At 64.7% G+C, this 27,998-nt stretch overlaps 3 protein-coding genes across 8 annotated transcripts; 1 reads left to right on the top strand and 2 right to left on the bottom strand.

Moving 5' to 3' along the window:
* Positions 1 to 4: 4 nt before the first annotated feature.
* On the bottom strand, positions 5 to 15,208 carry SSBP4 (single stranded DNA binding protein 4). Of its 3 annotated transcripts, XM_069878262.1 has the most exons (18): positions 15,060 to 15,208; positions 13,336 to 13,408; positions 13,121 to 13,182; positions 11,548 to 11,632; positions 6,485 to 6,574; positions 5,638 to 5,721; positions 5,440 to 5,499; positions 5,255 to 5,321; positions 5,075 to 5,145; positions 4,027 to 4,094; positions 3,871 to 3,916; positions 3,640 to 3,675; positions 3,495 to 3,549; positions 3,317 to 3,387; positions 2,508 to 2,586; positions 2,332 to 2,360; positions 1,781 to 1,882; positions 5 to 1,530 (listed from the first exon to the last, which is right to left on the bottom strand). In XM_069878262.1, exons 1-18 carry the CDS (start codon positions 15,113 to 15,115, stop codon positions 1,501 to 1,503), a joined length of 1,164 nt encoding a protein of 387 aa, XP_069734363.1. In that variant the 5' UTR covers positions 15,116 to 15,208; the 3' UTR covers positions 5 to 1,500. The 3 variants fall into 3 exon arrangements, with proteins under 3 accessions (XP_069734363.1, XP_069734364.1, XP_069734362.1); XM_069878263.1 differs by lacking the exon at positions 5,638 to 5,721; XM_069878261.1 differs by lacking the exon at positions 5,638 to 5,721 and having other exon boundaries at positions 3,495 to 3,675.
* A 2,862-nt stretch (positions 15,209 to 18,070) lies between these two features.
* LRRC25 (leucine rich repeat containing 25) lies at positions 18,071 to 20,326 on the top strand. Of its 2 annotated transcripts, none has more exons than XM_069877943.1 (3): positions 18,071 to 18,131; positions 18,375 to 19,279; positions 19,480 to 20,326. In XM_069877943.1, the coding sequence occupies exons 2-3, from the start codon at positions 18,390 to 18,392 to the stop codon at positions 19,598 to 19,600; spliced, it is 1,011 nt and encodes a 336-aa protein (XP_069734044.1). In that variant the 5' UTR covers positions 18,071 to 18,131; positions 18,375 to 18,389; the 3' UTR covers positions 19,601 to 20,326. The 2 variants fall into 2 exon arrangements, with proteins under 2 accessions (XP_069734044.1, XP_069734043.1); XM_069877942.1 differs by having other exon boundaries at positions 18,375 to 19,285.
* Positions 20,327 to 21,285: 959 nt separating this feature from the next.
* GDF15 (growth differentiation factor 15) lies at positions 21,286 to 26,542 on the bottom strand. Of its 3 annotated transcripts, none has more exons than XM_069877941.1 (3): positions 26,515 to 26,542; positions 23,977 to 25,143; positions 21,286 to 22,790 (listed from the first exon to the last, which is right to left on the bottom strand). In XM_069877941.1, exons 2-3 carry the CDS (start codon positions 24,290 to 24,292, stop codon positions 22,003 to 22,005), a joined length of 1,104 nt encoding a protein of 367 aa, XP_069734042.1. In that variant the 5' UTR covers positions 24,293 to 25,143; positions 26,515 to 26,542; the 3' UTR covers positions 21,286 to 22,002. The 3 variants fall into 3 exon arrangements, with proteins under 3 accessions (XP_069734042.1, XP_069734041.1, XP_069734040.1); XM_069877940.1 differs by lacking the exon at positions 26,515 to 26,542 and having other exon boundaries at positions 23,977 to 24,366; positions 24,639 to 25,688; XM_069877939.1 differs by lacking the exon at positions 26,515 to 26,542 and having other exon boundaries at positions 23,977 to 25,688.
* Between the last annotated feature and the right edge of the window lie 1,456 nt (positions 26,543 to 27,998).

Raw genomic sequence — 27,998 nt, 5'->3', positions numbered from 1 at the left:
CTGAAAAAAATCAAATTACATTTATTGATGGGGGGGTGGTTGTTGTTTTGGGGTGGTTTTTTTGTGGTTTTTAGTATTTTTTGTATTTTTTTAGCAATTTTTTATTTCTAGAGGGTTTTTTTTTATTTTTTAGTGGGTTTTTTGCATTTTTTTGTATATTCTTTTTTTTTTCTGTTGTTTTTTTTTCCTTGGGGGGGTCCCCTGGTTTCTTTTGATAGGCAAGGGGGAGCTCTAAAGGCTCTGGGGACTAAAAATGGGGGGGTCCCTACACAGAACGACTACGGCTACGGTGGCCGCCCCCCCCACCTCGGGGCTGTACAAGGGGGGGCTGGGGGGTGGCAGCAGTTTGGGGGGGGCAGGGGAGGGGGGAGCTTGAGGTCCTTTCTGTTATAAAAGTCGGGGGGTGGGGGGGAACCCAAAAATTCAGAAAAAAACACACACAAAACCCCTTCCTTCATATTAAAGTTTTACAAGTGGTCCCTGGAGGGGGGGGGGACAGAGTGGGGGGGGCCCCGGTCTGGCGCTCGGGGGGAGCCGGGGGTCACAGTGCTGGCTGAGCACACAGACGGGGCTCTGGGGTGGGGGGGCTGCCCTATAGGGTGCTTTGGGGGGGCTCCATTTGGGGGGGTGGCTTGTGTCCCCACCCCAGCACAGCCTGGGGTGCCCCGGGGGGGGACTGCGCTTTTGGGGGGGCTCCATGAGGAATGGGGAGCCTTGCCCCCCCCCCAAGCATAGCCTGGGAGAACTGGGAAGGGGGGACAGACCCCCCCCCATCGACAGGGTTATTTTGGCGGGGGGGTGCATTGCTCATTAACACTGCACCTAATTGCAATTAAGTGCATGCGGGGGGCACAGTGCTGTTAACCCCCCCCCATCCCCAAATCCCCCTCAGCGTGCTTAGGGGAGGCTGGAACCAGCCCCGGGGGGGGCAAACCCCCCCCCCAACAGCCCCCTCTGGGGATGCTGGACACCCCCCCAGTGCCTGGGGGGGTTCCAGTGCTGGATGTGGGGGGCTCAGGGCTTGAGGAGGGGGTCCTGGTGCTGGGGGGAGGTGTCCCAGCTCTTGAAGGGGGGGGTCCCAGCACTGGATGGGGGTGTCCCAGCATTTGATGAGGGGTTTCCAGTGCTGGGGGAGGTCCCAGCTCTTGAGAGGGGGGGGTCCCAGTGCTGGAGGGGGGGGTCTCAGCACTTGCGGGGGGGGGGGGTCCCGGTAGTGGGGGGCTGTCCCAGCTCTTGAAGGGGGGACCCAGCGCTGGATGGGGGTGTCCCAGCTTTTTAGAAGGGGGTTTCCAGGGCTGGAGGGGTCCCATCTCTTTAAGGGGGGGTCCCCACACTGGGAGGACATCCCTTTCCTGGGCCGGTGGGGGGGTCGGTAATTAAGTCTCCTGACTTATTCCTAATTATTATCATTGTTTCTGTGTTTGTTTCGTGCTGGGGGGGCAGCTGGGGGCGGGGGGGGGTCAGTAATTATTATTAATTATCATCCGGCGGTCGGCGGCCTCACACGCTCATGGTCATACTGGGCGAGTACTGGGGAGAGAGGAGATGGGGGGGGGTCAGTGCAGTGGGGGGGGTTGGGGGGGGCACACGCACTGCTGCCCCCCCCCCATCGCCCCCCTCACACCACCCGCTGCCCTTGGGGGGGGGTTGTTCACCCCCATGGGGATTTTGGGGTCCCCCCAGCCCCGTCCCCGGCTGTTTTGCCCCCCCACATCCCGCCCCCCAATCATCACTGCCCCCCCCCCATCACCACCGCCCCCCCCAGGGGGGGGTCCCTTACGCTGTCGCTTTGGAAGGGGTTTAAGAAGTTGCTGCTCAGCTCGGCGTCGTCCCGCGGGGTGCCGGGGGGGTTGCTCAGCGCCCCCAGGTTACTGGGGGAGCTCTGGTAGGTGGGGGGGGAAAAGGTTAGGGGGGTGGAAAATGGTGCAGGGTCCCAGTTTGGGGGGGCTCCCAGGGAATGGGGTGATAAAAGGGGTCCTTCTGTGGGGTTGGGGGGCAGAATTCCAGTGCAGGGAGGGGCTGGGGGAGCAATAAATGGGTCCAAGTACATGGGGGGGGCAATTAACGGGGTCCCAGTACATAGTGGGGGAAGATCTCAGTGCAGGGAGGGGCTGGGGGGGCAATAAATGGGGTCCCCGTACATGAAGAGGGGCATCCTAGTACATGGAGGGGGCAATAAATGGGGTCCCAGTACACGGCAGGGGGAATCCCAGTGGATTGGGGGGTGTCCCAGTGCATTGTGGGGGCAATAACTGGGGTCCCAGTATGAGGTGGGTGGTCCCGGTGCACGGGGGGGGGGTCCCAGCAGACGGGGGCTCAGTCCCCCCTCACCTTTGGCAGCCCATCCATGTCCCCGGAGCCTGCAGGGACGACAGCGGGGGGGGTCAGTGCCCCCCGAATCCCTGTGTGTCCCCCCAGCACCCCCACCCCCCACCCCTCCCCAGCCTGCAGACGGAGCTGGGGACACTGGGGACACTGGCACGTCCTGGGGGGGACACGACACCCACCTAAGGATCCGTTCATGTGATGTGGCTCCATGGCGCTCATGGCCCCCATCGGCCCCTCGGGGCCCGGCCCCATCGGGAACTGGAAGGGAAGGGGGGGGTGGTTTGCTCTGCGGGACCCCCCCATCCCTATTCCCACATCCTTGCACCCCCTACTCCTGGCCCTTTCCATCCCTGTCCCCCCATCCTCTTCTTCACCCGCATCCTCTTCTTCACACCCCCATCCTCATCCTTGTCCCCCCCATCTCCATCTTCATCCCCCCATCCCCATCCTCATCCCTCCCTTCCCCATCTTCATCCCCCCATCCCCATCTTCATCCCCATCCTCATCCCCCCATCCTCATCCTCATCCCCCCATCTCCATCTTCATCCCCCCATCTTCATCCCCATCCCTCCATCCCCATCTTCATCCCATCCCCATCCTCATACCCCCATCCTCATCTTCATCCCCCATCCTCATCCCCCCATCCTCATCCTTGTCCCCCCCCATCCTCATCCCTCCATCCCCATCTTCATCCCCTCATCCCCGTCTTCATCCCATCCTCATCCTCATTCCCCCATCCCCATCTTCATCCCCCCATCCTCATCTTCATCCCCCCATCCTCATCCTCGTCCCCCCATCCTCATCCCTCCATCCCCATCTTCATCCCCCCATCCTCATCCTCATTCCCCCATCTCCATCTTCATCCCCTCATCCCTGTATCTCTATCCTCGTCCCCCATCCCTGTCCCCCCCATCCCAGTCCCTTTTACCTTTGTCCCCCGAATCCCCCCACCCCATCCCAGCCCCCCCTCCCTGTCCCCCCCCCTCACGCTGGGGCGGCTCCCGGCGGCTCCCATGGGGTTCATCATCGTGTACATGTTCTCACTGGAGTTGGTGGAGTCTGGATGGGGGGGTGGGACACGCACCCAGGGAAAGGGGGGGGTGAGCACGGCACCCCAAATTCCCCCTCCCTCCCCACCCCTGACCCCCCCCCCCCAACAAACTCACCTCCGGGGCTGGGCAGGATGGGGGTGCCGGGGGGGCCGCCGCCCCCGGGAGGGCCCTGGGGGGGGACAGGAGGGAGGTGGGGGCTGGGGGCAGGGGGGGCACAGCGGGGCCGCCCGCAGCCCCCCCAGCGCACCCCGATACTCACCACGTAGTTCCCGGGGGACGAGGAGGAGTAGGCGATCTGGGGGGGGGCACGGGGGATGAGAGGGGGCTCAGCACGGCGGGGGGGCAGCACCCCCATGGCCCCACAACCCCCCCAGGTATCCCCCAGTCCCCCCCCAGCTATCCCAGTCCCCCCCCCCAGCTATCCCAGTTCCACCCCCCACCAAGGTATCCCCAGTTTTCCCCCCCACAAGGAATCCCCCCCCCCACTTACAGAGTTGGCGTTGGGGTTCGGCCACGGCCCGCGGCCACCGGGACCCCTGGAAGGCAACGGGGAGGGTGAGGGGGGGTCCTCTCGGTCCCTGCCCCTCCCCGACCGCCCAGGTCCGGGCTGGGGGGGGCACAGAAAGGTGGGGGGGGGGTGCCTTACATGTTCATGGTGGGCAGCCCGGGGCCGGCCAGCGAGCTGTGGGGGGGGCGCATCCCGCTGCCGTAGGTCTGCGGGGAGAGCGGGGGCAGCAGGGACATCCCCCTCCCCAAATCCCGTTCCCGTCCCTGGGCCCTCGTCCGAACCCTCAGCCCCATATCCCTGACCCCAAACCCGCCCCATCCCTGTATCCCTGTATCCCCGTATCCCTGTATCCCCGTCCCTGTATCCCCATCCCCATCCCTGCATCCTGGTCCCCAACCCTGTATCCCCGTCCCTGTATCCCCATCCCCATCCCTGCATCCTGGTCCCCAACCCTGTATCCCCATCCCCATCCCTGTATCCCTGTCCCCATCCCGTTATCCCCGTGTCCCCATCTCCACCTCGTTATCCCCGTGTCCCCATCCCGTTATCCCTGTGTCTCTGTATCCCCGTCCCCATCCCATTATCCCCATGTCCCTGTGTCCCCGTCCCCATCCCTGTGCCCCTGTCCCCATGTCCCTGTCCCCATTCCTGCATCCCCATCCCTGTGTCTCCATGTCCCCGTGTCCCCATCCCGTTATCCCTGTGTCCCTGTATCCCCGTCCCCATCCCATTATCCCCATGTCCCCATCCCCATCATCCCCATGTCCCCATCCCATTATCCCTGTGTCCCCATGTCCCCATCCCCATCCCGTTATCCCTGTGTCCCCATGTTCCCATCCCCATCCCATTATCCCTGTGTCCCTGTGTCCCCATGTCCCCATGTCCCCATCCCCATCCCATTATCCCTGTGTCCCCATATCCCCGTGTCCCCATATCCCCGTGTCCCCATCCCATTATCCCCATCCCCATCCCATTATCCCTGTGTCCCCATATCCCCATGTCCCCATATCCCTGTCCCCATCCCATTATCCCCGTCCCCATCCCATTATCCCCGTGTCCCCGTATCTCCATCTCCCCATATCCCTGTCCCCACCCCGTTATCCCCGTGTCCCTGTATCCCCATCCCCATCCCGTTATCCCCGTGTCCCCGTCCCCACCCCGTTACCCCGTGTCCCGTTCCCCTCACCTGCCCCCCCATTCCGGCCATGCCTCGCGGGGGGTTCATACGCGGCATCGCGCCCCCCATGCCGGGGTGCCCTGCGCAAAGGGAGTTTGGGGGTGTGTGTCAGCCCCCACAGCCCCCACCTTGGGGACCTGGGGTGGGGGGGACCCGAGGGGACCCGGGGGGGGGGGGTCCCCGACTCACCCTGTGCCCGCGCGGCATCCATGGCGTTGGGCAGCAGCGGCTGCGAGCCCGGCACCCCCACGGGAGGCTGCGGATTTTGGGGGGGGGGAATGACAGAGGGTCAAATTGTGGGGGTAGGGGAGGCCGAGACCCCCCCACCCCCATCCTCAGAGGGGTCTGGGGGGGCCCGTCCGCAACCTCCTCACCTGGTTGGGCATCCGGAGAGGGGGCCGGGGGCCGCCGGGGTAGCGGGGGGACATGAAGGGCTGCAAGAGACGGGGTGGGGGGGTCAGCGGGGCGAGGGGGGAGCTGGGGTCACCCTAGAGAGGGGGGGTTTGGGGGGGCTGGGGGGGTCTCCTGCGGGCCTCGGGGTTGTGGGGAGGGGGGTGTCTGCGGGGCCTTACCTGGCTGTGGGGCCCCAGCATGGGGGCAGCGGGGTTGTGGGGCGGAGGTTGGGCGTGGGGCGATGGCTGAGAGCCCGCGGGTCCCTTCAAGAGAAATAAAACACGGTTATGGGGCTGGGGGGGGACCCCGGGGATTGGGGGGGACGGGGGGAGGCGTGGGGCTGGGGGGGGGGTGGGGCACCTGGCTATGCTGGGGGGGGGACACCCCAATTGTGTAAACCCACCCCGGCTGCTTGCACACGTGGGGACACGCTAAGAGCACACGCTAAGGGCGTGGGGACATGCTAAGGACACGCGTGCAGCATGAGCACAGCGGGAGGAGCCCAGTGAGGTGCACACGGCCTCACGTGCGTGTGCACACGCTTGCACCCACACTGCCCCCTCCCCAAACCCGCTGTGCACGCGCCTGCACACGCACATGGCACGGGGAGCTCAGCGAGGACATGCGTACACGCTCACACCCACGCTGTGAGCACGCACACGCGTGACCGTGCGCTTATACACACGCTCATCACTTGCACGCTCAGCCACGTGCTCACACACGCATCCTCACGCACTCGTGTTCCCACTTGCACGTTCACCCACCCACATGCTCCTGCACATCCACACGCATCCTCACGCAGTTGCACGCTCACCCACATGCTCCCCCACATGCTCACACTTGCACACACAACCACTCACATGCTCACACACGCTTGCACACACGCTCGCACATGCACACACACCTGCTCACACACGCACACGCACACCGATGCACACCCACATGCTATCGCACGCGTGCTCGCACGTCCTCGCACGCCCCCACCTGCGCCAGCGTCCCCCGAACCCCCCAACCCTGTGCCCGTACCTGGAAGAAGGCGGGGGGCATGGGCCCCCCCGGGATGCCCTCGCCGGGGGGCAGCGTCCCCATCACCGGGCTGGGCGCCGCCGCCGCGCTCTGCGGGGAGAGGGGAGCTCAGCACCGGGGTACCCAGCGCCCCTCTGGATGTGCCCCGGGACCCCCGTGTTACGGGGTGGGGAACAGGGCTGGGTGTCCCTCCCCATCAAAATGTCCCCATTGCCCCCACCCCGTGTCCCCACGTCCCCCCCTCCAGCACTCATGGGGCCTTGGCACGTGCGAGCAAGAGGGCAGCGCAGGGAGAACCAGCTTGTGAGCCTCCCAGCCAAACTGGGAGTCACTGGGATCCCGTGTTGGGGGGACAGGGCTGGGTGTCCCTTATTCTCACAGTGTCCCCGTCGCCCCCACCCCGTGTCCCCACGTCCCCCCCTACCAGCTCTCAAGGGGCCATCGCCCGCGCGAGCAAGAGGGCAGCGCGGGGAGAACCAGCACACGCCTCTCCCACCCAAACTGGGGGGGACTGGGGGTCCGCAGGCGGCGCCGGGGGGGCTCGGGGGGGTGGGCAGGGGCCCCCAGCCCCGCTCGCCCGCGGCCCCGTCCGAGGGGAGCTGTTAGGGAAAGGAATGCGCCGGCTTTCCGGCTCGGCCCCTCGCCACAACTGGTTTCAATTTGTAGGGGAGGAGGAGAAGGGGGGGCCCCACGCCGCCCCCCCACAGGGAGAAGTGCGGGGGGGTGGGATGGCTGCACGCGGGGGGCATCGCCCAGGGAGGGGGGGGACGCGGCACCCATGGGTGCGGCCGGGGCGGAGATGGGGAGAGCGAGACCCCCGGGAATCCTGCGGGGGGTCCCCATGGGCCACGGGTCACGTGTGGGACACGGGTCACACCAGCACATGAGTCACACTGGGACATGGGTTGTGCCCCCCCCCCCCCCCAGCACCATTTACGCTGCAGGATGTGGCCCCAGCGAGAACTTCGGAGCCTGTGCCACCCACTTGTGGTGCCACCGTGGTCCCCATCCTGGAGCCACCATGGAATCAGAGAATCACCAGGTTGGAAAAGACCCACCAGATCATCGCATCCAACCATTCCCATCAGTCACTAACCCATGACCCTGAGCACCTCGTCCACCCGGCCCTTAAACCCCTCCAGGGAAGGGGACTCAACCCCCTCCCTGAGCAGCCTCGGACAGGGACCAATGACCCTTTCCTCTGATGGAGACATCAGAGCCCACTTGTGGTCCCACCGTGGTCCCCATCCTGGAGCCACCACAAAGCCCACGGATCCCACAACGTTCCCCACCACACAGCCCATCGCCGCGCTCATCGTGGACTCATCACAGAGCCCCTCACGGAGTCATCGTGGAACCACCACAAAGCCATCCCAGAGCTCACCATGGTCCCATCACCGTGCCCACCCCAGAACCATCCTGAAGCCCAACCAGGAGCCCCCGCAGTGCTCACCCCCCTCACCCCAGCACAGGGCTGGGTCCCCATTGCCGGGGGTGGAGCCAGGCTGGGATGGCAGCGGTGTCCCCCCCATACCTGTGGGGTCCATTCAGCACCTGCAGAGCCCCATGGGGGGGTCAGGGCAGCCTTTCCCGGGGCGGGGGGCATGAGCCCTGTCCCCCCCTTATGTCCCCCCCAGCCTCCTGCCCCACAGCGCAGGCGCAGGGTTTGACCCCCAGCCGCCGCCGCCCCCCAGCTCCAGCCCCGGCATGGGGACCGTGCTGTCCCCCCACTAAAGTGGGGACCAAACTGCACACCCCCCCCATCAGTGATGCAAAGCAGAGTTGCCATGGCAACAGGTTGGGGAGTTTGGCTCCTCCTGGAGGCTCAAGGTCAGGAGGGAGAGGCTGGGGGGGCTGGCAGAGACAGGGGGTGCAGACGGGGGGTTCCCCACACTCCTGTGCCCCGGGAGGGACCCCACTGGGGGGGGGGGGCACTGCCCCAACTCCTCTCTACGTCAGCCTCCCCGAGGGATGCGGGGTCACAGCCCCTGGGATGCTCATTTTGGGGGTTCCCGGGGCGGGGGGCAGCCCAGCAGCCCCCACAGCGAGGGCGCAGGGAGCCCCCAGTTCACCTAGTGGGTTCCAGTTTAGCAGAGCAGCCGCTGGGCAGCGGGATGGAGTCCTGGGGGGGGTTGGGGGGCGCAGCGTGGGGGCTCCCCCCGAGCGTCCCCCGCGCCCCAGCTCTGCCTGCCAGCCAGCACTGCCATGGCAACGCGGCCTGACCCGTGTCCCCGGCGTCCCCGCATCGCAGCCTCATTAATTCCAGCATGGAAATCAGCTCCGTGCACGCCAGGGGTTGGGGGGGCTGGGGGGCGGCGAAGGGGGGGGGGGCCCTGCTGCAGCCCCCACCACGCCAGCTCCCACCTTCCCGCTGTGTCCATGCACACGCACCACGACTCGCTGTCCGGCGCAGGCACACGCGTGTCCGTGGGCACACATAGCGACCCGCTGTCCCCAGCGCGGTGACGGGCAGCGCAGTCACCCCCCCTGGCACCGAGCCGGGCGCTGCTGTGGGTGCTCAGCACCCAGGGAGGATGCCTGGGGACACCCCCAGCAGCCTGTCCCATGCATCCCGCATCCATGGCACCACGGAGCCCGTGGCATCCCGCATCCCACCCAGCACCACGTACCCCAGAGCCTCCTGCGTCCCTGGCATCCCAGAACCCGCAGCATCCCGCGCTCCCCAGCACCACGTACCCCACGGCATCGCTCCCAGCGCCCTGCGTCCCACACGCCCTGAATCCCTGGAGTCACAGAGCCCACGGCCCTCAGTGCCGTGGATCCCACAGCATCCTGCATCTTCCATGCCCCGTCAGCCCCAATCCCACAGCACAGTTGATCCCACAGCATCCACATCCCACACCCCGCGGCACCGTGTGCCCCACGGCAGCCTGCATCCCTTAGCCTTCTGCATCCCTACACACCACAGCACCGTGGATCCCATGGCATCACACATCCCGCAGCATCCCGCATCCCTCAGCGCCATGGATCTCACAGCATCTTGCATCCCACATCCCTCAGCATCCTGCATCCCACATCCCTCAGCATCCTGCATCCCGCATCTCTCAGCATCCTGCATCCCGCATCCCTCAGCATCCTGCATCCCGCATCCCTCAGCATCCTGCATCCCGCATCCCACAGCATCCTGCATCCCACAACACACACCATCCAGCATTCCACACTGTCCTGCATCCCTCAGCGCCGTGGATCTCACAGCATCCTGCATTCCACATCCCAAAGCATCCTCTGCCCCACAGTGCTGCGGATCCCACACCATCCTGCATCCCTCAGCCCCGTGGACCTCACAGCATCCTGCATCCCACAACATCCTGCATCCCGCATCCCACACTATCCCACATCCCTCAGCCCCATGGACCTCACAGCATCCTGCATCCCACAACATCCAGCATCCCGCATCCCACAACATCCTGCATCCCGCATCCCACACCGTCCCGCATCCCTCAGCCCCGTGGAACTCACAGGATCCTGCATCCCACAGCATCCTGCATCCCGCATCCCACAGCGCTGTGGACCCCACAGCATCCTGCATCCCACATCAACCCCAATCCCACAGCATCCTCCTCCCCCATCCCGCAGCACGGTGGCTCCCACAGCATCCTGCCCCCTGGGCACAGGGCACGGTGCCCCCAGACCACCAGGACTCAGTTTCCCACCTGTCTGGAGTGGGCACACGGCACAGGGACACGGAGCAGGCACCACGGCACCCGGCGTGGGCAGCCGGAGCGGGCACGGGCACACATGGAGAGGGCACAGGCACACACGGAGCAGGCACGGACACGCATGGAGCAGGCACGGGCACACACGGAGCGGGCACAGACACACACGGAGCGGGCACGGGCATGCGTGGGCACACGGAGAAGGCACAGGTATGTGGAGTGAGCACACATGGAGCAGGCATGCATGGGCACGCGGAGTGGGCACGTATGGGCACAGGCACATGGAACGGGCACACGGAGTGGGCACAAACACATGGAGCGGGCACACATGGGCACGCAGAGCAGGCACACGGAGCGGGCACGCATGGGTGCACGAAGCAGGCATGTGGAGCAGGCACATATGGGCACAGGCACACAGAGCGGACACACGAAGTGGGCACAGGCACACGGAGTGGGCACACAAGAGTGGGCACGCACGGGCCCACGGAGTGGGCACATGGAGCAGGCACACATGAGCACACGGAGCAGGCATGTGTGGGCACACGGAGAGGGCACAGGTATGTGGAGCGGACATGCATGGGCACACGGAGAGGGCACAGGTATACGGAGTGGACACGCGTGGGCACACGGAGTGGACACGCGTGGGCACACGGAGTGGACACGCAGAGCAGGCACACGCACTGGGCACAGGCACATGGATCAGGCACACACGGGCACACGGAGCAGGCACGCACGTGCACACGTGGGCACATAGTGAGGGCACGCATGGACACACGGAATGAGCACACGGTGCAGACACGCAGCAGGCACACGGAGCAGGCGTGCGCGGGCACACGGAGCGGGCACACAGAGCGGGCAGCGGGGCTGTTGACTCTGTGCCAATGATTAACTCGCCGCAGGCCAGCGCCGAGCGGAGCTGCCGGCACACGGGGGTCCCGTGGAAGCCCAGCCCCATGGTGCCCCCACGCAGAGGGGGACACTAGGTGAGGCGAGGGGACCCCAACCCTGCTGGTCTCCCCCCCTCCATCCCAGTTGGGACGCAAGAGGCTTCGCTTCGCCCTGGGATGGGGCTGGATTTGGGGGTCCCTGCGCCCCGTGGGGTGCAGGGCAGGGGGTGATGGGCACAGTGGGGAGAGGGGGGGTGTTCCTTTGAGGGGGGGGCGCTGAGCCAGGCCCCCAGGGATTTACCCCCCCCACGCGGCCCTGCAAAATAGGTCAGGCTGCTGGCGAGGCTGGCAGAGCAGCGTTAACCCCTGCAACGCCAGAACCCTCCGTGCAGGGGACTCAGCAGCCGCTGGGGAGGGGGGCAGCGTGCAGGGGAGCTTTGGGGGGGGCAGCGGGGAGGGGGTGTTGGGGTTCTGAGCCCCCCCCCAGCATGGTACTCACGTAGTCATGGAAGGCTTTGGCCTCGCTGGAGTGCTCACAGGTTTCCCGGCGGTCCGGAGCAGCACAGTACAGATCCCAGAAGACGCTGGAGATGGAAGGAGGTGGGGGGGGACAGTGGGTCAGGACCCCCCCAGGATGCATCCTCCATCCACTCCCTGAACCCCCCTCACCAGCCGTGCCCCACATCGCACCCCAAATACCAGCTGAGCCCAGACCCACTCGTGTCACGGGTGGGGTGGGGGGCGCAGGGGTGGTGCTGAGCCCCCCCCCCAAGCAGTGTTGGTGCTGAGCCCCCCTCCCCAGCGCGGCGGGGGCCTCCCAGCTCCAGCGCTGCCGCCTGTTTTCCCTGGAAACGGTTGCTACGGCCCGAGCCCAAATTCCTGGGACTTTACATCAGCATCCCGGGGTGGGATGGGGGGGGGGGGGGGTCCGGCTACCCGCGCCCCCCCACCTGGGGCTGGGAGCCACCCAGGGCAGCAGAAGGATCAGAGATGATGTGTGTGTCTCTCCCCCAGCCCTGTTCTTGGGGTGCCCCCCGCATTTTGGGGTCTGGCAGCGGGAGGGTTAAAGGCCTGGAAGGTGATGCCACCCTCCCCCTTGCCACTGTGTTCCCCCCCCCCCAATAAATTAGGAACAAATCATTTATTGGAAATGGCTCAATGTGGCGGCATCGCAGTGCCCAGCACGGCCCCCCCCGGCACAGCGGGACCCCCGGCACCACAGCAGCCCCCCCGGCAGACCCCCCCTCCGGCCCCGGGTGCAGGGGGTCCAGCTGGGACCCCCCCTCCCTACCCCACGCTCAGAGCCAAATTGGATCCAGCTGGAGGGGCCGGGAGGGGGCTGGGATGGGAAGTCGGGGAGGGGGGGCTCCCTGGGGGCTGGGATGGGAAGTTGGCCCCCCCTCCCCAAATCACTGCTGGGATGGGAAATTGGGGGCCCCCCCTAAATCACTGCTGGGATGGGAAGTAGACACCCCCCCCCCCAAATTGCTGCTAGGATGGGAAGTTGGAGGCCTCCCCGAAATCGCTGCTGGGATGGGAAGTCAGCCCCCCCTCCCCAAAATCGCTGCAGGGATGGGAAGATGGGACCCCCCCAGAATTGCTGCTAGGATGGTAAGTGACCCCCTCCCCCCCCAAATCACTGCTAGGATGGGAAGTTGGGCCCTCCCCCAAAAATTGCTGCTGAGATGGGAAGTTGGGGGCCCCCCAAAATTGCTGCTAAGATGGGAAGTTGGGAGCCCCCCCCCCCCCCAGAAATCACTGCTGGGATGGAAGTCAGCCCCTCCTCCCCAAAATCACTGCCGGGATGGGAAGTTGGAGACCCCCCCAAAATCACTGCTGGGATGGGAAATTGGGCTCCCCCTCCCCAAATCGCTGCTGGGATGGGTAGTTGGGGACCCCCCCAAATCGCTGCTGGGATGGGAAGTAGGCACACCTCCCCCCCGCCAAATCACTGCTGGGAAAGCAGAGCAGCTCGTTTCTGGGGTATGAGGTGCTGTGGGGAGGGGTGGTGCAGCCCCCCAGCCCCCTTCTTGGCCCCCCCCAGCCCCCCCTCCATCCATCACCCCACTCACCACCACCAGGAGTGCAGGAAGCCGGGGGGCTCGCCCAGCGTGATGTTCTTCTCCCATCGGATCTGCGGAGAGGGACAAGTTAGGTCTCACCAGGCCTGATACCCCGGGGATGGGCTCAGGGCTTTGGGTAGCGGGGGCTGTAGGACCGCCCCCCCCGCCAGACATGGGATGAGGGGGTTAGGAGGTGCTGCCCCTGCCCCCCGATTCCTTCTTACCTCTGACAGAAAGGTCTGTGCTGATTTTTGGGCACCCACGTGCAGCAGGTACTCGTAGACGTACAGTGCCAGCCTGCGGGGACCCGGACGGAGACGGAGACAGGGGGGTCAGGGGCACCGGGTACCCCCCCAGGGACTCCCCCACAGCATCGTGGGGACAAAACCTTCCAGCACACCCCGAAACGGAGCTGGGAATGGGGGGAATCACGGTTCCCGGTGTCCCAGGGATGCCAGGGACCCGGGGGCATCTCGGTTCCCAGGATCCAGGGGGCATCTCGGTTCCCGGTGTCCCGGGGATGCCAGGGACCAGACCAGGGGGCATCTCGGTTCCCGGTGTTTCCACGGTTCCCGGTGTCCCGGGGATGCCAGGGACCAGGGGGCATCTCGGTTCCCGGTGTTTCCATGGTTCCCGGTGTCCCGGGGATGCCAGGGACCAGGAGGCATCTCGGTTCCCGGTGTTTCCACGGTTCCCGGTGCTCCAGGGATGCCAGGGACCGCGGGCATCGCAGTTCCCGGTGCTCCAGGGATGCTAAGGGCCGGGGGGCATCTTGGTTCCCGGTGTCCTGGAGATGCCACGGTTCCCGGTGTCCCAGAGGGCACCTTGGTTGCCGGTGATGCCACGGTTCCCGGTGTCCCGGGGATGCCAGGGACCCGGGGGGCATCTCGGTTCCCGGGATCCAGGGGGCATCTCTATTCCCGGTGCCCCGGAGGTGCCAGGGACCGGGGTATCACGACTCCCGGTACCCCGAGGATGCCCCGGTTCCCGGTACCTCCACAGGGCCGGGGGTGCATCTCGGCTCCCGGTGCCCCGGGGATGCCCCGGTTCCCCCACAGAACGGGGGATGCTCCGGTTCCCGGTTCTCCCACAGACCAGGGGGCATCACGGCTCCCGGTATCCTGGGGGAACATCTCGGTTCCCGGTGCCACGGCGATGCCCTGGTCCCCTGGGGATGCTCCGGTTCCCGGTGCCCCGGGGAATCCCCCGTTCCCGGTGCCCCGGGGGAGCAGCTCGGTGCCCGGTGCCCCGGTTCCCGGTACCCCACGGGCTGGGGGTCCATCTGGGCTCCCGGTACCCCGGGGGAGCAGCTCGGTGCCCGGTTCCCGGTGCTCCAGGGATGCCCCAGTTCCCGGTACCCAACGGGCTGGGGGTCCATCTCCGGTCCCGGTGCCCCGGGGACGCCCCGGTTCCCGGTACCCCACGGGCTGGGGGTCAATCTCGGCTCCCGGTGCCCCGAGGATGCCCCGGTTCCCGGTACCCCACGGGCTGGGGGTGCATCTGGGCTCCCGGTACCCCGGGGGAGCAGCTCGGTGCCCGGTTCCCGGTGCCCCTGGGATGCCCCGGTTCCCGGTACCCCCACGGGCTGGGGGTCCATCTGGGCTCCCGGTACCCCGGGGATGCCCCGGTTCCCGGTACTCCCACGGGCTGGGGGTCCATCTCGGCTCCCGTTACCCCGGGGGAGCCGCTCGGCGCCCGGTTCCCGGTGCCCCCCCGGACCGGCGGGCAGCTGGGTGCCCCGGGGGCGCCCGGCAGGAGGAGCTGACGGCGGGAGGAGGGGCGGGGGGGAGCCTCCTGGCCGCCGGTGCCCCGGCGATGCCCGGTTCCCCCGGGGCAGCCCCGGTTCCCGGAGCCCCCCGGTGCCCGCGGCGGGTCCGGGGCGGGTCCGGGGGTTCCGGCCGCCCCCCCCACCCTCCCCCGCCGCGCTCGGCCCTCGCCCCGCACTCACTTCTCGCGGGCCTGGCCGTCCGAGGGCACGGCGGAGCCCTTGCCCTTGCCGTACATGCTGTCAGCCGCGGCCCCGCGCCCCCGCCGCCATCCCGGCCCCGGCCCCGGCCGCGGGGGAGCTTGAAACCGCCGTCCCCCGCCCCCCCGCCGGCCCTTAAAGCGGCGATGGCGGCGGTGGGGACCGCGCGGGGACACCGGGGGACAGCGCGGGGGGACGCGGACACGAGAGGAAGGACAGGGACAAAGAGGGACAGGGACACAGGACACGGACACGAGAGGAAGGACAGGGACACAGGGACACAGGGACACAGGGACACAGGGACACAGGGACACAGGGACACAGGACATGGACCCGAGAGGAGGGACAGGGACACAGGACATGGACACGAGAGGAAGGACAGGGACACAGGGACACAGGGACACAGGGACACAGGGACACAGGGACACAGGGACACAGGACATGGACCCGAGAGGAGGGACAGGGACACAGGACATGGACACAAGGGGAGGGACAGGGACATGGGGACAGGGACACAGGGACACAGGGACACAGGACATGGACATGAGTGGATGGACACTGACATGGGGACAGGGACACAAGAGGAGGGAAAGTGACACAGGGACAGGGACACAGGACAGACACGAGAGGAGGGACAGGGACACAGAGGGACAGGGACACAGGGACAGGGACAGAGGGACAGGGACACAGGACATGGACACAAGAGGGGGAACAGGGACACAGAGGGACAGGGACACAGGGACACAGGGACAGGGACACAGACATGAGTGGATAGACACAGACACGGGGACAGGGACATGAAAGGAGGGAAAGGGACACAGGGACAGGGACATCAGCGACATGGACACAGGGATAGGGACACAGGACAGGGACACAGGACAGGGACATGAGAGGAGGGACAGGAACACAGAGGGACAGGGACACAGGGACACAGGACACAGACACGAGAGGATAGACACAGACACGGGGACAGGGACATGAAAGGAGGGAAAGGGACACAGGGACAGGGACATCAGCGACATGGACACAGGGATAGGGACACAGGACAGGGACACAGGACAGGGACATGAGAGGAGGGACAGGAACACAGAGGGACAGGGACACAGGGACACAGGACACAGACACGAGAGGATAGACAGGGACACAGAGGGACAGGGACACAGGGACGGGGACACAGGACACGGACACGAGAGGAGGGACAGGGACACAGAGGGACAGGGACACAGGGACAGGGACACAGGACACGGACACGAGAGGAGGGACAGGGACACAGAGGGACAGGGACACAGGGACAGGGACACAGGGACAGGGACATCAGCGACATGGATACAGGGACACGAGGGGAGGGAAAGGGACACAGAGGGGCAGCGACAGGGACATCAGGGACATGGACATCAGGGACAGGGACCCAGGACACAGACACGAGAGGAGGGACACATGGGGACAGCGACAGGGACACAGGACATGGACACGAGTGGATGGACACAGACATGGGGACAGGGACATGAGAGGAGGGAAAGGGCCACAGAGGGACAGGGACATGAGAGGAGGGACAGGGACACAGGGACAGGGACACAGGGACAGGGACACAGGGACACAGAGGGACAGGGACACAGGGCACGGACATGAGAAGAGAGTCATGAGGGGACATGGACATCTGAGAATGGACCCAGGAGGACAGGGACAGGAGAGGAGGGACATAGGCCTCAGGGTGGGCCCGGGGGACACACACGCAGGAGAACATGGATATGAGGAGGCAGAGAGGGACACAGAGGGACAGGGACACGGGGGGGGGGGACATGGATGGACAAAGGCACGAGGAGGACCCAGGGGGACGCAGGGGCAAGGGGGGACATGGAGGGGTGGACACAGGCGTGAGGGACGGGGACAGAGGGGACACGGGGGAGAGAGGGTGGAAATGCGGGGACACGGGCACCAGGGGGCAGACATGGACACGGGGACAGGGGGACATGAGGGGAGGAACATGGACAGGGGGGACACGGGGACATGGACATGAGAGAGGGCCCCTCCCCACAAGAAGGATGTTGAGGCTCTGGAGCGAGTCCAGAGAAGAGCAACGAAGCTGGGGAAGGGGCTGGAGAAGAAGAGGAGCGGCTGAGAGAGCTGGGGGTGTTTAGCCTGGAGAAGAGGAGGCTGAGGGGAGACCTCATTGCTCTCTCCAACTCCCTGAGAGGAGGTTGTGGAGAGGAGGGAGCTGGGCTCTTCTCCCAAGGGACAGGGGACAGGACGAGAGGGAATGGCCTCAAGCTCCACCAGGGGAGGGTCAGGCTGGACAGTAGGAAAAAAATTTTTTTTTTGGTGATTCTATGAGTGGGTGAGCGTGGAGGGACAAGGACATGAGGGGGACATGGATATAGAATCATAGAATCATAGAATGACCAGGTTGGAAGAGACCCACCGGATCATCGAGTCCAACCATTCCCGTCAATCACTAACCCATGTCCCTCAGCACCTCGTCCACCCGTCCCTTAAACCCCTCCAGGGAAGGGGACTCAACCCCCTCCCTGGGCAGCCTCCGACAGGGACCAATCACCCTTTCCAGGAAAAATTTTTTCCTGATGTTCAGCCTGACCCTCCCCTGGTGGAGCTTGAGGCCATTCCCTCTCGTCCTGTCCCCTGAGTGGGTGAGCATGGAAGGACATGAGGGGAAGATGGATACAAGGGGGTCTCGGATACAAGGGGGTCCCAGATACACGGGGGTCCCAGACACGAGAGGGTAGGCACAGAGGGACAAAGATGAGGGGACAGAGGACAGAGTGGGCAGCAGATGGAGGGGCACATGGGGACACAGACACAGGGGGACATGGAGACAGACCCAGAGGGATGTGGACATGGGGAGCACCAGGATGGGGACAGGGACCCTGGATGGGGACAGGGACCCTGCATGGGGACAGGGGCACCCAGGCACTGCTGAGGTGGGGGTGCTGCCCCTTTGTCTCCCCCCCTGGGACCGGTTACGCCCTGGCAGGGTGACAAGGGACCCGCCTGTTCCTCTTCCCGTAACCCTGCCAGGCAGTGGCGGCCGGAGCGCAGGCGAGTCGGGGCGCTGGGGCCAGGGTGGGGGTCACAAAACCACCAATCAGCCCCCCCAGGGGGGAGAGGGAGCAGGCTGGGTGCCCCACTGGACTGCACTGGTTTGCACTGGGAAGGGGGAAAGCAGCACAGGTCGGTGGGAACGGGGGGTTGATGGGAATGGGGGGTCGGTGGGAACGGGGGGTCGGTGGGAACGGGGGGTTGGCTCAGTCGAGCTCTGCTGACCCCGCTTTGCCCACTCAGGTGCCCGGAGGGGCCATGGGGCACCCTGCGTCCCCCCTGCTGCTGCTGCTGCTGCTGCTGCGCCCCGCGGCCTCGTCCCCCTGCTTGCAGGTGCCAACGGCCGCCCCCGCCGAGCTGGACTTGGCCAACAAGAGCCACCACTGCGTCGAGCTGGACTGGGGCATCTTCCATCAGCAGAGCCGGCTGAATCTGAGCCGTAACGGCATCGACGCCCTGAGCCCCTCGTCCCGCGTGGCGCCCGAGCTGGAGGAGCTGGACCTGTCTCACAATGGGCTGCGGGAGCTGCCCGCCACCTTCCTGGCCCGAGCGCGGGGGCTGCGGGGGCTGCGGCTGCAGCACAACCGGCTGCGAGCGCTGCCCGACGCTTTCTTCGCCAACGCCACGGCCCTGCAGACCCTGTGGCTGGACGGGAACCCGCTGGCCGCCGTGCCCTCCTCCGCCTTCCAGGCCAGCCTGCGCTCCCTGGCCGTGCCGTGCCGCTGCGACGCCGTGGGCAGCGTCCTCACCCCCTGCGCCTGCCCCCAGCCCAGCTGCCGCGAGCTCCAGTGCCTCTGCTACTCAGACCACCAGCTCACTCTCAACGTCACCGATTTCCATGCCCAGCAATGCCGGAGCAGCGTGGGGCTGGTGGCCGGCGTGGCCGGGGCGGCCGTCGGCGTGGCCGTGCTGCTGGCGGTGGTCGCCGTGTTGGGCTACCGGCGCAGGAAAGTGGCCACGGCCGGCGCGGGGTGGGGGAAACGCGAGCCCTCGGTGGCCCACGGGCAACCTCGCTACATCAGCCGCGCCTCCGAGACTGGCACCGCCGAAGCTGCCACCACCGCGCCGGACTATGAGAACGTCTTCGTGAGCCCCTGCGCCGCCCCGGCTGCCGCACAGGGCTGGACACCGGGATGGCAGGAGGAGAGGTACAGGTGAGGCTCCCATCCCCTCCCATCCCTATTCCATCCCATCCCATCCCCATCTCCATCCCCATCCCATCCCATCCCATCCCATCCCATCCCATCCCCATCTCCATCCCCATCCCCATCCCATCCCATCCCATCCCATCCCATCCCATCCCATCCCATCCCATCCCATGGTAGGTGCCACCTCCCTGTCCCCTCAGTCCCCAGGTCCCCACGGACGGTGACTATTTCCTGGAGAGCGACGCGGCCCCTGGGGAGCAGCCCATCTACGCCAACACCCAGAACCCCAACGACGACATCTACATCGTCCCCAACCAGTGAGGGGACCGGAGGGTCGGGGGTTGAAGCTCCGGCTCCTATTGATCCTTCTCCCAGCCGCTTTCTCTGGTGGTCTCGCAGCCCAGAAGGGACGGGGATGGGCACTCCCCGTGGCTGAAGGCTCCGTGGGTCTCCGCACAGCTGGGACGGGGACACGTGTGGTCCCCATGCACGCATCCTGCCCGGGACGCCTTTCTCAGGGGGGTTATTTTTACACCCCCATCCCCCTCCTTCGCCCCAGTTCCCACCGTGGCGCTTCCTCCCCAGGCCGGTGGCCACCGACCGCAGGGACATCTCGGCACGGCATCCACCGGCAGCCGGCGCACCAGAACCTTCCAGGCCAGGAACACATGTAGGGGGGCCCCAAGCTGGCTGGGGGGACGTGGGGTGACCGCAGCCAGCGGTTCCTCTTCCCCTTTCAGCTGCTGATGGAGAACGTTGGCGCGCACGTGCGCTTGGGGACAACCTGGAAAATGGGGACAACGTGGCCCCAGGACCCTCCCTGCAGCCTCCTGCACCCCCTTTCTCTCCGCAGACGTTAATTTGGGGAACAGAGCCAACATTTCTTTTTTTTCTAACGCTCCTGGCAAGGTCCCCGTGCCCGTCCCTGCCCTGAGCTGACCGGCAGCTTGGGGACACGGGGACCCCGTGGCTTGTCCAGGTGCCCCCCTCAGCTCCAGCCCCTGTGATGCTCCACTGCACCCCATTAAATAGTTTAATTATCTTAAATTACCTGCGTAGCTCGTGGTCTGCTGGGAGCCCCAGGAAGGACGTGGGTGGCTGGTGCTCCCTGAGCAGGATCCGTCCCTCGGGCAGCTGCAGGGTGGCACCAGGCGTTCGTTATCTGCTCCTGGCCCAGACAGCCCTGATAAGGGGTGTTGGGAGCTCAAAGGTGGTGTAAATATTAACCTGAAGGAGCTGTCTGGGGCTGGATGGCCCTGGGGAAAGTCCCTGGAGCTCCCCAAGGCCGAGTCCCCGGAGCGGGGTGGCCCAGGACCGTCAAGGACAGGTCCCCAGAGCCCACGACACTTCCCAGAGCGGAGGTCGCTGAAGCCCAGATCTCTCAAGCCCATGTCTCCGAAGTGGAGGTCTCCATAGCTTGTGTCCTTCAAGCCTTGGTCCCCAAAGACCCCATCCCCAGATTGGAGGTCCCCGTATCCCGTGTCCCTCAAGTCCTGGTCCCCATCAAGAGCTGCTGAGGGGCTGGGCAGCCCGGATACCCCTGGGATGTGCTGGATGGGACAGAGTGGTGACCAGCAGAGCTGCCCCATCCAACTGTGGCCTGTCCCTTGGGGACACGGCGTGTGCCACCAACCTCCGCAGAGCCTTGGGGAGATGGGGGTCCCCCACCTCTTGGTATCTGCGGGATCCCACAACAAGAGGTACCTGGAAATGGGGCAGCATCCATGTCCTTGTCCACCTCAAGGACACAAACAACTCAAAAGTCTCTGGGAGCATCTCCCGGGCGTTACGCACCACAGCAGCTGCCAGCAGAGATGGGGCTGGCCCAGCACTGAAAATCCATAAGGATTTATAGTGTGAATCCATATGGATCCAGCTCCAGACAAGGCACTGAGGGTCCAAGCCACAGGATCCCCGGCTGAAGGTGACCTCTGCAGAGCTTCGGTCCCCGCTCACCCCATCCCTCGGAGACCCCACCTGTGCAGGAGGAGCAGCCGGCATCCCTGTTCCCATCACTTTATTCATTTATATTCTCATCTCTGTTTTATAGAAATATATAAAATACAAATACACACACAAAAAAACCCCAACCCTTTCCCAAAAAGGTATTGTGCTATAAAATGCAATAAGTTAGCAATAAATAAAGGAGTCGTATAAAAAAGTCTCTAAGCAGAGAGGAGATGATGCTCAGACGTGGGATGGGCTGCAACCACCCGGGGACAGACCCACCCTGGCCACTTCGGGCTCTCCCGTGTGGGAAGGACCCACTGCCCCAATAAAATAGGGGTTTAAATAAGAGAAGAGAGCGAGGAATAAGTTGTAGTGGCCTGGGGAGGGGGATTCACAACCAGAGACCTCAGGGCTGGAGAGCAGAGTCCAGGGTGGCACGGAGGCGTTGCCTGTCATGGAGTCATAGGATCATAGAATGGTTCGAGTTGGAAGGGACTTGAAGATCATCTAATTTTAACCCCCTGCCACGGGCAGGGACACCTCCCACTGGATCTGGTTGCTCCAAGCCCCATCCAGGTGGCCTTGGACACCTCCAGGGATGGAGCAGCCACCGCTGCTGGGCCTCCCTACCCTTGTTATGAAGAATTTCCTCACGTCTAGTCCAAACCTGCCCCTCTCCAGTTTCTAGAGTCTGGTTTCTGGGATGCTGGAGCTGCCAGGAGGCGAGCAGGAGCTGCCTGGTCCGTGGGATGACGGGCGCAGGGGCGATGCCATCAGGCGCAGTGGCACCTGGTGACCAGCATGTCCTCGAAGAGCGTGGAGACCAGCCGGCCCTCGCCGTCGTAGTGCATCAGCACCATGGGGTCGTAGGCGGCGGGGACGCAGCAGGGCGGCGGGGTGGCTTTGGAGAGGGAGTGCATGCGGGCTTTGATCTGGGCGTGCATGCTGGCCGGCTTGTAGTTGTGGGGACAGGAACCTTCGCAGAACCTCATGTAGTAGCTGTGGGGGGCGATGACCCAGTCTGACCAGCCGATGTCCTGGAAGGAGACCTTGAGAGACTTGAGGCAACACTTCCCATCGCTCTTCCCACATTCTTCCTCCAGACCCCGGGCTCTCCTGGCCCCGCGGCTGGTGGCCTCGTGGGTTTCCACCTCCAGCATGGGGGTCTCGCCCTCCGAGGCGGCCAACGCGGCTGAGACGTTGGCTGTGAATTCCAGCTCGAGGTGCAGCGCGGCCTCGGGGCCGGCAGCCCAGGGCTGGACGGCCGCGGTGAGGTCCAGGCTCGGGGCGTTGTGGTCCAGCTCTTGGCTACGGAGGAGACGGGGGGTCCCGTCAGCCCCCTCCAGCGTGTAGATGCTGACCCGAGAGGGCATGGAGGTGTTGAGGATTCCAGGGGATTCCAGCAATTGCTTGAAGAGCTTCAGCTCTGCCTGCACCACCCGGAGCCGCCGGTGGAAAGTCTCGGTGCGGGAGACGAGGAGGTGGTAACGGTAGGGACCGTGGGGGTCCTGGTCTTCTTGGGGGTCCCGGTGTCCCCGGGGGAGGTCCGGCCGGCGCAGCACTGTGGGGACAGAGGGGACAACTGAGAGAAGAGCCAGCAGTGCACCCCGCTGACCTAGGCGAAGACCACCCCGAGCCCAAGGGATGCTGAGGCTGGGGAGACCCCCTTCCTCCTCGCCGGGTCACCCCCCATCCCCAGGGAGCCCCCGCCGGAGGGTCCCGTCGGGGTGACCCCCAGCCGTCCCCCACCCCGAGCAGCAGGAGCTGGATATTTCCCTAAATCCCCCCCAAATCGGGATGAAAACCCCACATTGGGACAGGAGGGATGGCACCTGCCCTCCGCTAGCCCCCCGCGCTCGGACCCCGCGCTGAGCACCCGCAGCTGCTGCTGCTCCAAACTTTCACCCTAAATTTAACTGGGTTTTTATGTTTGTTTGTTTGTTTTAAAAAAATCAAAACAGCTTAAACCAGCCTCCCTGCTGCTGGGGCAGGGGAAGCAGCTTGGATAAGGATCTCTGGGGCCACCACGAGTCATGCCCGGTCATGTCCTGGCGCACTCCGAGCAGGTGGGATGGCATGTCCGGGCACCGACACCGCATGGGGACACGGCAGGGACACGGCACGGGGACACGGCACAGGGACACGGCACAGGGACATGGTGGGGACACGGCATGGGGATGTGGCACAGGGGCGTGGCACAGGGACACGGCACAGGGACACGGCACAGGGATATGGCAAAGCGATATGGCACAGGGACACAGCACAGGGACATGGCACAGGGACACAGCACAGACACGGCACAGGGACATGGTGGGGACATGGCACAGGGATGTGGCACAGGGACATGGTGGGGACATGGCACAGGGACGTGGCACAGGGACACGGCACAGACACAGCACGGGGACAGGACATGGAGATGGCACAGGGACATGGCACAGGGATATGATGGGGACACGGTGGGGACACAGCAGGGACATGGTGGGTGATATGGCAGGGACACAGCACAAGGACATGGCACGGACACAGCACAGAGACATGGCACAGGGACATGATGGGGACACAACAGGTACACGGCACAGGGACACGGCACAGGGACACGGCACGGGGACACAGCACAGGGATGCAGCATGGGGACACGGCATAGGGACACAGCACGGGGACACGGCACGGGGACATGGCACGGGGACACGCGCCTGTGTGCGCAGGGTCAAGGCTGGCAGGCTGCAGGCAGAGCCACGACCACTCACCTGTAGGGATCAGGCGGTGCAGACGCCTCGTCCCGGGCACGACTCTCGCCTCCTCGCGGCTCCGGTTGCCCATCAGCTCCGCCACTTTGTGCCGGTAGAGCCGCTGCGCCCGCTTGATGCTCTCGGGGTCCAGCGGGTGCCGGAGCACGGGGGGAGCCGTCATCCCCAATCGCTCCAGGATCCCTTTTTTGAGGGCTTCCAGCTGCAGCCTGTCCTCATCCCACGCGTGGGGCCTGGGCTCGGCGCCGCTGAAGAGGAGCAGCAGGAGCTGGAGGCAGGTGAGGGTGGTCCCGGCATCCCTCAGCGCTCCCGGCATGGCGCAAGCGATCTCGAGCGGATTTATCTGCAGGAGCTGTCGCGCAAAGGCTGGACGCGCGGCCGGCGACGATGCTGCCAGGGGAATGAATGGAGGGGACCAGAGCTGACTTTATAAGAGCAGAACTTTGCCCGCCCTCCGTCCTCCCTCCCTGTCCCGGGCTGTGACGCCGCTGGAGTAAACATCCAGCAGCAATCGCTCCTCTCCGCCCGGGATTTTGCACGCGAGCTCCGAGTCGCAAGATGGTTTGGAGCCGAGGAGATGAAAAACGTGTCATGCTTCTTCTCAGACACAAGTGTTTCCCTTCCACCTCCTGTTTTCCTCACGGTTGGGGGATGCTCCTCACCTCTGCTGCCCCATCAGCGGCTGCTGGGGCGCTCGGTGGCCTCGGAAGAGGCAGAGGGTGATGGAGAGAGGATGCTCTGCAGGGAGGCGAGGGCTGCGGGCAGCACCGCGGGGCAGCTTGTCCATCCCGGCATCCTCAGCTGCCGTCTCCATCCTTTGCCTCGCGCCGGTGCCCGTTACCGCGTGCGGCTGAGCCGGACGCGCAGCCTGTTCCCTGCATCCCTTCGGAAGCAGAATCAGAGCAGGGAAAGGGTGAGAGGGTGAGCGTGCAGCCCGGCTCGTGCTGGCACACCAACGGAGAAGGGAGTGGAGCGACATCGGACCTTGTCCAACCGAAGCACCTGCGCAGCCCAGCTCCGTGCGGAGGCTCCTCCGTGCAGCCTCCGTCCTGGGTCTGGTCCCTCCCGAAGCAACAGCGGCTGGGGTTGCGTCATGCCGGGGTCAGGATGGAGCCGGGCACGCGGGGTGGCAGGGATCCAGCAGGACCACGTGCCGTTGGGAACGTCCTGCCAGACCGGGGAAGAGAGAAGGCATGGTGGGAGCAAAGCAGCGAGGCTGGAATGGGGACCAGCCACCCCTCACCTCCCCTAAAGGGTGTTTGGACCAAACGCACGAGCAGAGGGATGAGAAACTCCCAGATGGATGAGACACGAACAGGATCCCCCCGGCACCGGCGAGGCCGATCACAGGAGATCTCCTGAAGTTGAGCCAGGCGCCCGGTCGCTGACTTTGCTCCCACCCCGGGATGAATGTGCCTGCAGTAAATCCCGTGATTCGGGGCTGAGAATCCTCCAGCCTCCCCCTGCCCTTCTCACCCAGCTTCTCCAGGGGTTGCCCGAGGCAAACGCAGGAGCGAGCGTTTCACCCAAAAACATGTGAAATGAGAAGTTTGCTGGCACAAGCGGCGTCACCTGGAGGGGATCGCGCGGTGCCGGCTCCTCTGCCCCGTTCTGGATCCATCCTCACAGAGCGATGGGTGGAGAGGGGCAGGAGGAACCCACCCAGAGACCTCACACCATTTCATGCTGCCCAGAGCCTCCAGCTTGGAAAGAGACCCGGGGCAAAACTCAGCGCCAGGTTTGGAATCATAGAATCACCAGGTTGGAAAAGACCCACCGGATCATCGAGTCCAACCATTCCCATCAATCACTAACCCATGTCCCTCAGCACCTCGTCCACCCGTCCCTTAAACCCCTCCAGGGAAGGTGACTCAACCCCCTCCCTGGGCAGCCTCGGACAGGGACCAATCACCCTTTCCATGAAAAATTTTCATTCCAGCTGGAGCTGTGGGATCCTTAGGGAGTTCCCAGGAGCACCAAGCCCCTCAGTGATGCCCTATCCCAGGGATTTTAGGAGCTGGGGGGATTGCAAACCTTCAGCTCCCCCAGTTCAGGGAAGAACGGAGAGGGACCAGCACCTCAGGAAGACCTCAAACCCCTGAGGAACACCCCAGAGCAGAACTACCTCCACCCTGAGCATCTCTCGGTCCCCAGCAGGCGCCAGACACGCTTATCCACAGCCAAACTGGAGCCGTGCGGCGTGTCCGGGTGCAGGAAGAGGCCCTGACCCAGGAGCATCGCCCGGTCCTTGAGCAAGACCCGTCAAAACCCTAAATCCTGAAGTTCTGCTTTTGCAATGAGTTTTCTAACCGTGGGCGCGCTGCGCGGTACGAGCCCCCTCCACGAGTGACGCAGGGTGGCTCGTGCTTGGAGAGCATCAAAGTTTGACGAAGCCGGATGTTTCCCCCCCAAAAAAAAGGCACCAACCGTGGAAATGAGAGATTTACAGCCCAACCAGGGCCATAAAACACGGGCTGTGCGAGCAGCAGCTGTGGATGCTGAGTGACCTGTGATGAAATGTCCCAGCTTGATCCTCACCAGCCTGCGAGCCGCGATTGCAGAGCCTCAGCGAGTAAACAGCATCCCACGTTTCCTCTGGTCCTCGCTGGGCCCTTCACGCATCATTATTTTTTTGCATCGGAAGGTCAGGTTTATCCAACGCCTCCGCTCAGCGGGATGCAGGTTCCTCTCCGGTGAGCGCGTCCTCCGTGCAACCCTCGGCAAGGTACGAACCCCAGCACAGCTCTGATGAACCCAGCGTGAAACTGGAGCCCTTGGCCATGGGGCTGCTGGTGGCTGGAGCCTCCGTGGCCTCAGGGGCCGAGGAGGAGCTGATGCTCCTCAACATGCAGCCAGCAGGAGAGAAAACTGGGGTCTGGGTGATTAAAGCACCAATCAGTTGAGCTCCGGAAAAGGTGCCGAGAGCCTCCAACGAAAGCCGGAGAACCTCGAGAACGAGCGTGCATCAGCCTCAGGACAACAGAGGGAGGTAAGAGCATCTTCACACAGAATCACAGGATGGTTTGGGCTGGAAGGGATCTCAAATTAAAGCACGTGGAGGCCGGGGGCTGGAGAGGCTGCTGGGAAGTCCAGGGGAAGCTCGGAGTGAGGATTGCTGAGCTTGGGAAGGTCTAAATGACCTTCTCACCGTCTCTCCATCTCCATGGAAGAGGCAGTGGGCACGGAGCACAGAGCAGGACACAGGATGCTCCGAGCGTCCCCCGGAGTCACCCACGGCTCGAGCTGAGCCAGCACGGGGGAAAGGAGACGCGCTGCAAATGCTGAGGCTAAATACCAAAAGAAACGGGAAGGGGAACGCGAACATGAGTCACTTCCCCATGAAACAAGCCGGCTGCAGCCCTGAACTTGACCCAACTCGAGCAGGGCTGGGAGCACGACCGGAGAAACCCCTGGGGCCGCGCCGGACCACGGGATGAGCCCCCAAACCGGACACGTGCCACTGCAGCTCCGCGGCCACCCGGGTGCTGGTGCCTCCCAGCTGGGTGGGAGCATCGCTGGGGTCAGCCCTGCTCCCCTCCAGCCCAGCACGTGGAGCTGGCAGGGGTGAAACCAGATGAGGGGGATCCAGAGGGCTTTGATTCCCCAAAAAGTGTAAAATTTCCCCCTTGGCTGCTTGCTCGTGGGTGCTTGGAGGAACCCTGGTTATTTTTGCAGCGCTGGTTACCACAAGTGGCAAGAGGGGAAGTGCTGCCCTCCGGATTTTAGGGCTGATGGTTCCTTGTGGTTCTTGAGCTCCGGAAAAGGTGCCGAGAGCCTCCAACGAAAGCCGGAGAACCTCGAGAACGGGCGTGCATCAGCCTCAGGACAACAGAGGGAGGTAAGAGCATCTTCACACAGAATCACGGGATGGTTTGGGTTGGAAGGGATCTCAAAGCCCATCTAGTTCCAGCCCCCTGCCCTGGGCAGGGACACCTCCCGCTGGATCAGGGGCTCCAAGCCCTGTCCAACCTGGCCTTGAACCCCTCCAGAGCATCCTTCTGCAAGACAAAGGACATCGGGCT

The sequence above is a fragment of the Phaenicophaeus curvirostris genome, chromosome 28 (assembly GCF_032191515.1).
Source record: "Phaenicophaeus curvirostris isolate KB17595 chromosome 28, BPBGC_Pcur_1.0, whole genome shotgun sequence".
Taxonomy (NCBI): domain Eukaryota; kingdom Metazoa; phylum Chordata; class Aves; order Cuculiformes; family Cuculidae; genus Phaenicophaeus; species Phaenicophaeus curvirostris.
This window is presented reverse-complemented; position numbering and strand designations above follow the sequence as displayed.

What these genes read in the sequence shown, in the direction of transcription:
- SSBP4 (XM_069878261.1), bottom strand. Translation starts at nt 15,115, where the DNA reads ATGTACGGCAAGGGCAAGGGCTCCGCCGTGCCCTCGGACGGCCAGGCC. An exon ending in TGCCCCCCGCCTTCTTCCAG is followed by an intron (nt 5,500 to 6,484) that starts GTACGGGCACAG and finishes CGTCTCTTGCAG; the next exon opens with CCCTTCATGTCCCCCCGCTA. An exon ending in CGAACCCCAACGCCAACTCT is followed by an intron (nt 3,676 to 3,870) that starts GTAAGTGGGGGG and finishes GCCCCCCCCCAG; the next exon opens with ATCGCCTACTCCTCCTCGTC.
- LRRC25 (XM_069877942.1), top strand. Translation starts at nt 18,390, where the DNA reads ATGGGGCACCCTGCGTCCCCCCTGCTGCTGCTGCTGCTGCTGCTGCGC. An exon ending in TGGCAGGAGGAGAGGTACAG is followed by an intron (nt 19,286 to 19,479) that starts GTGAGGCTCCCA and finishes CTGTCCCCTCAG; the next exon opens with TCCCCAGGTCCCCACGGACG.
- GDF15 (XM_069877941.1), bottom strand. Translation starts at nt 24,292, where the DNA reads ATGCCGGGAGCGCTGAGGGATGCCGGGACCACCCTCACCTGCCTCCAG. An exon ending in GCACCGCCTGATCCCTACAG is followed by an intron (nt 22,791 to 23,976) that starts GTGAGTGGTCGT and finishes CTGTCCCCACAG; the next exon opens with TGCTGCGCCGGCCGGACCTC.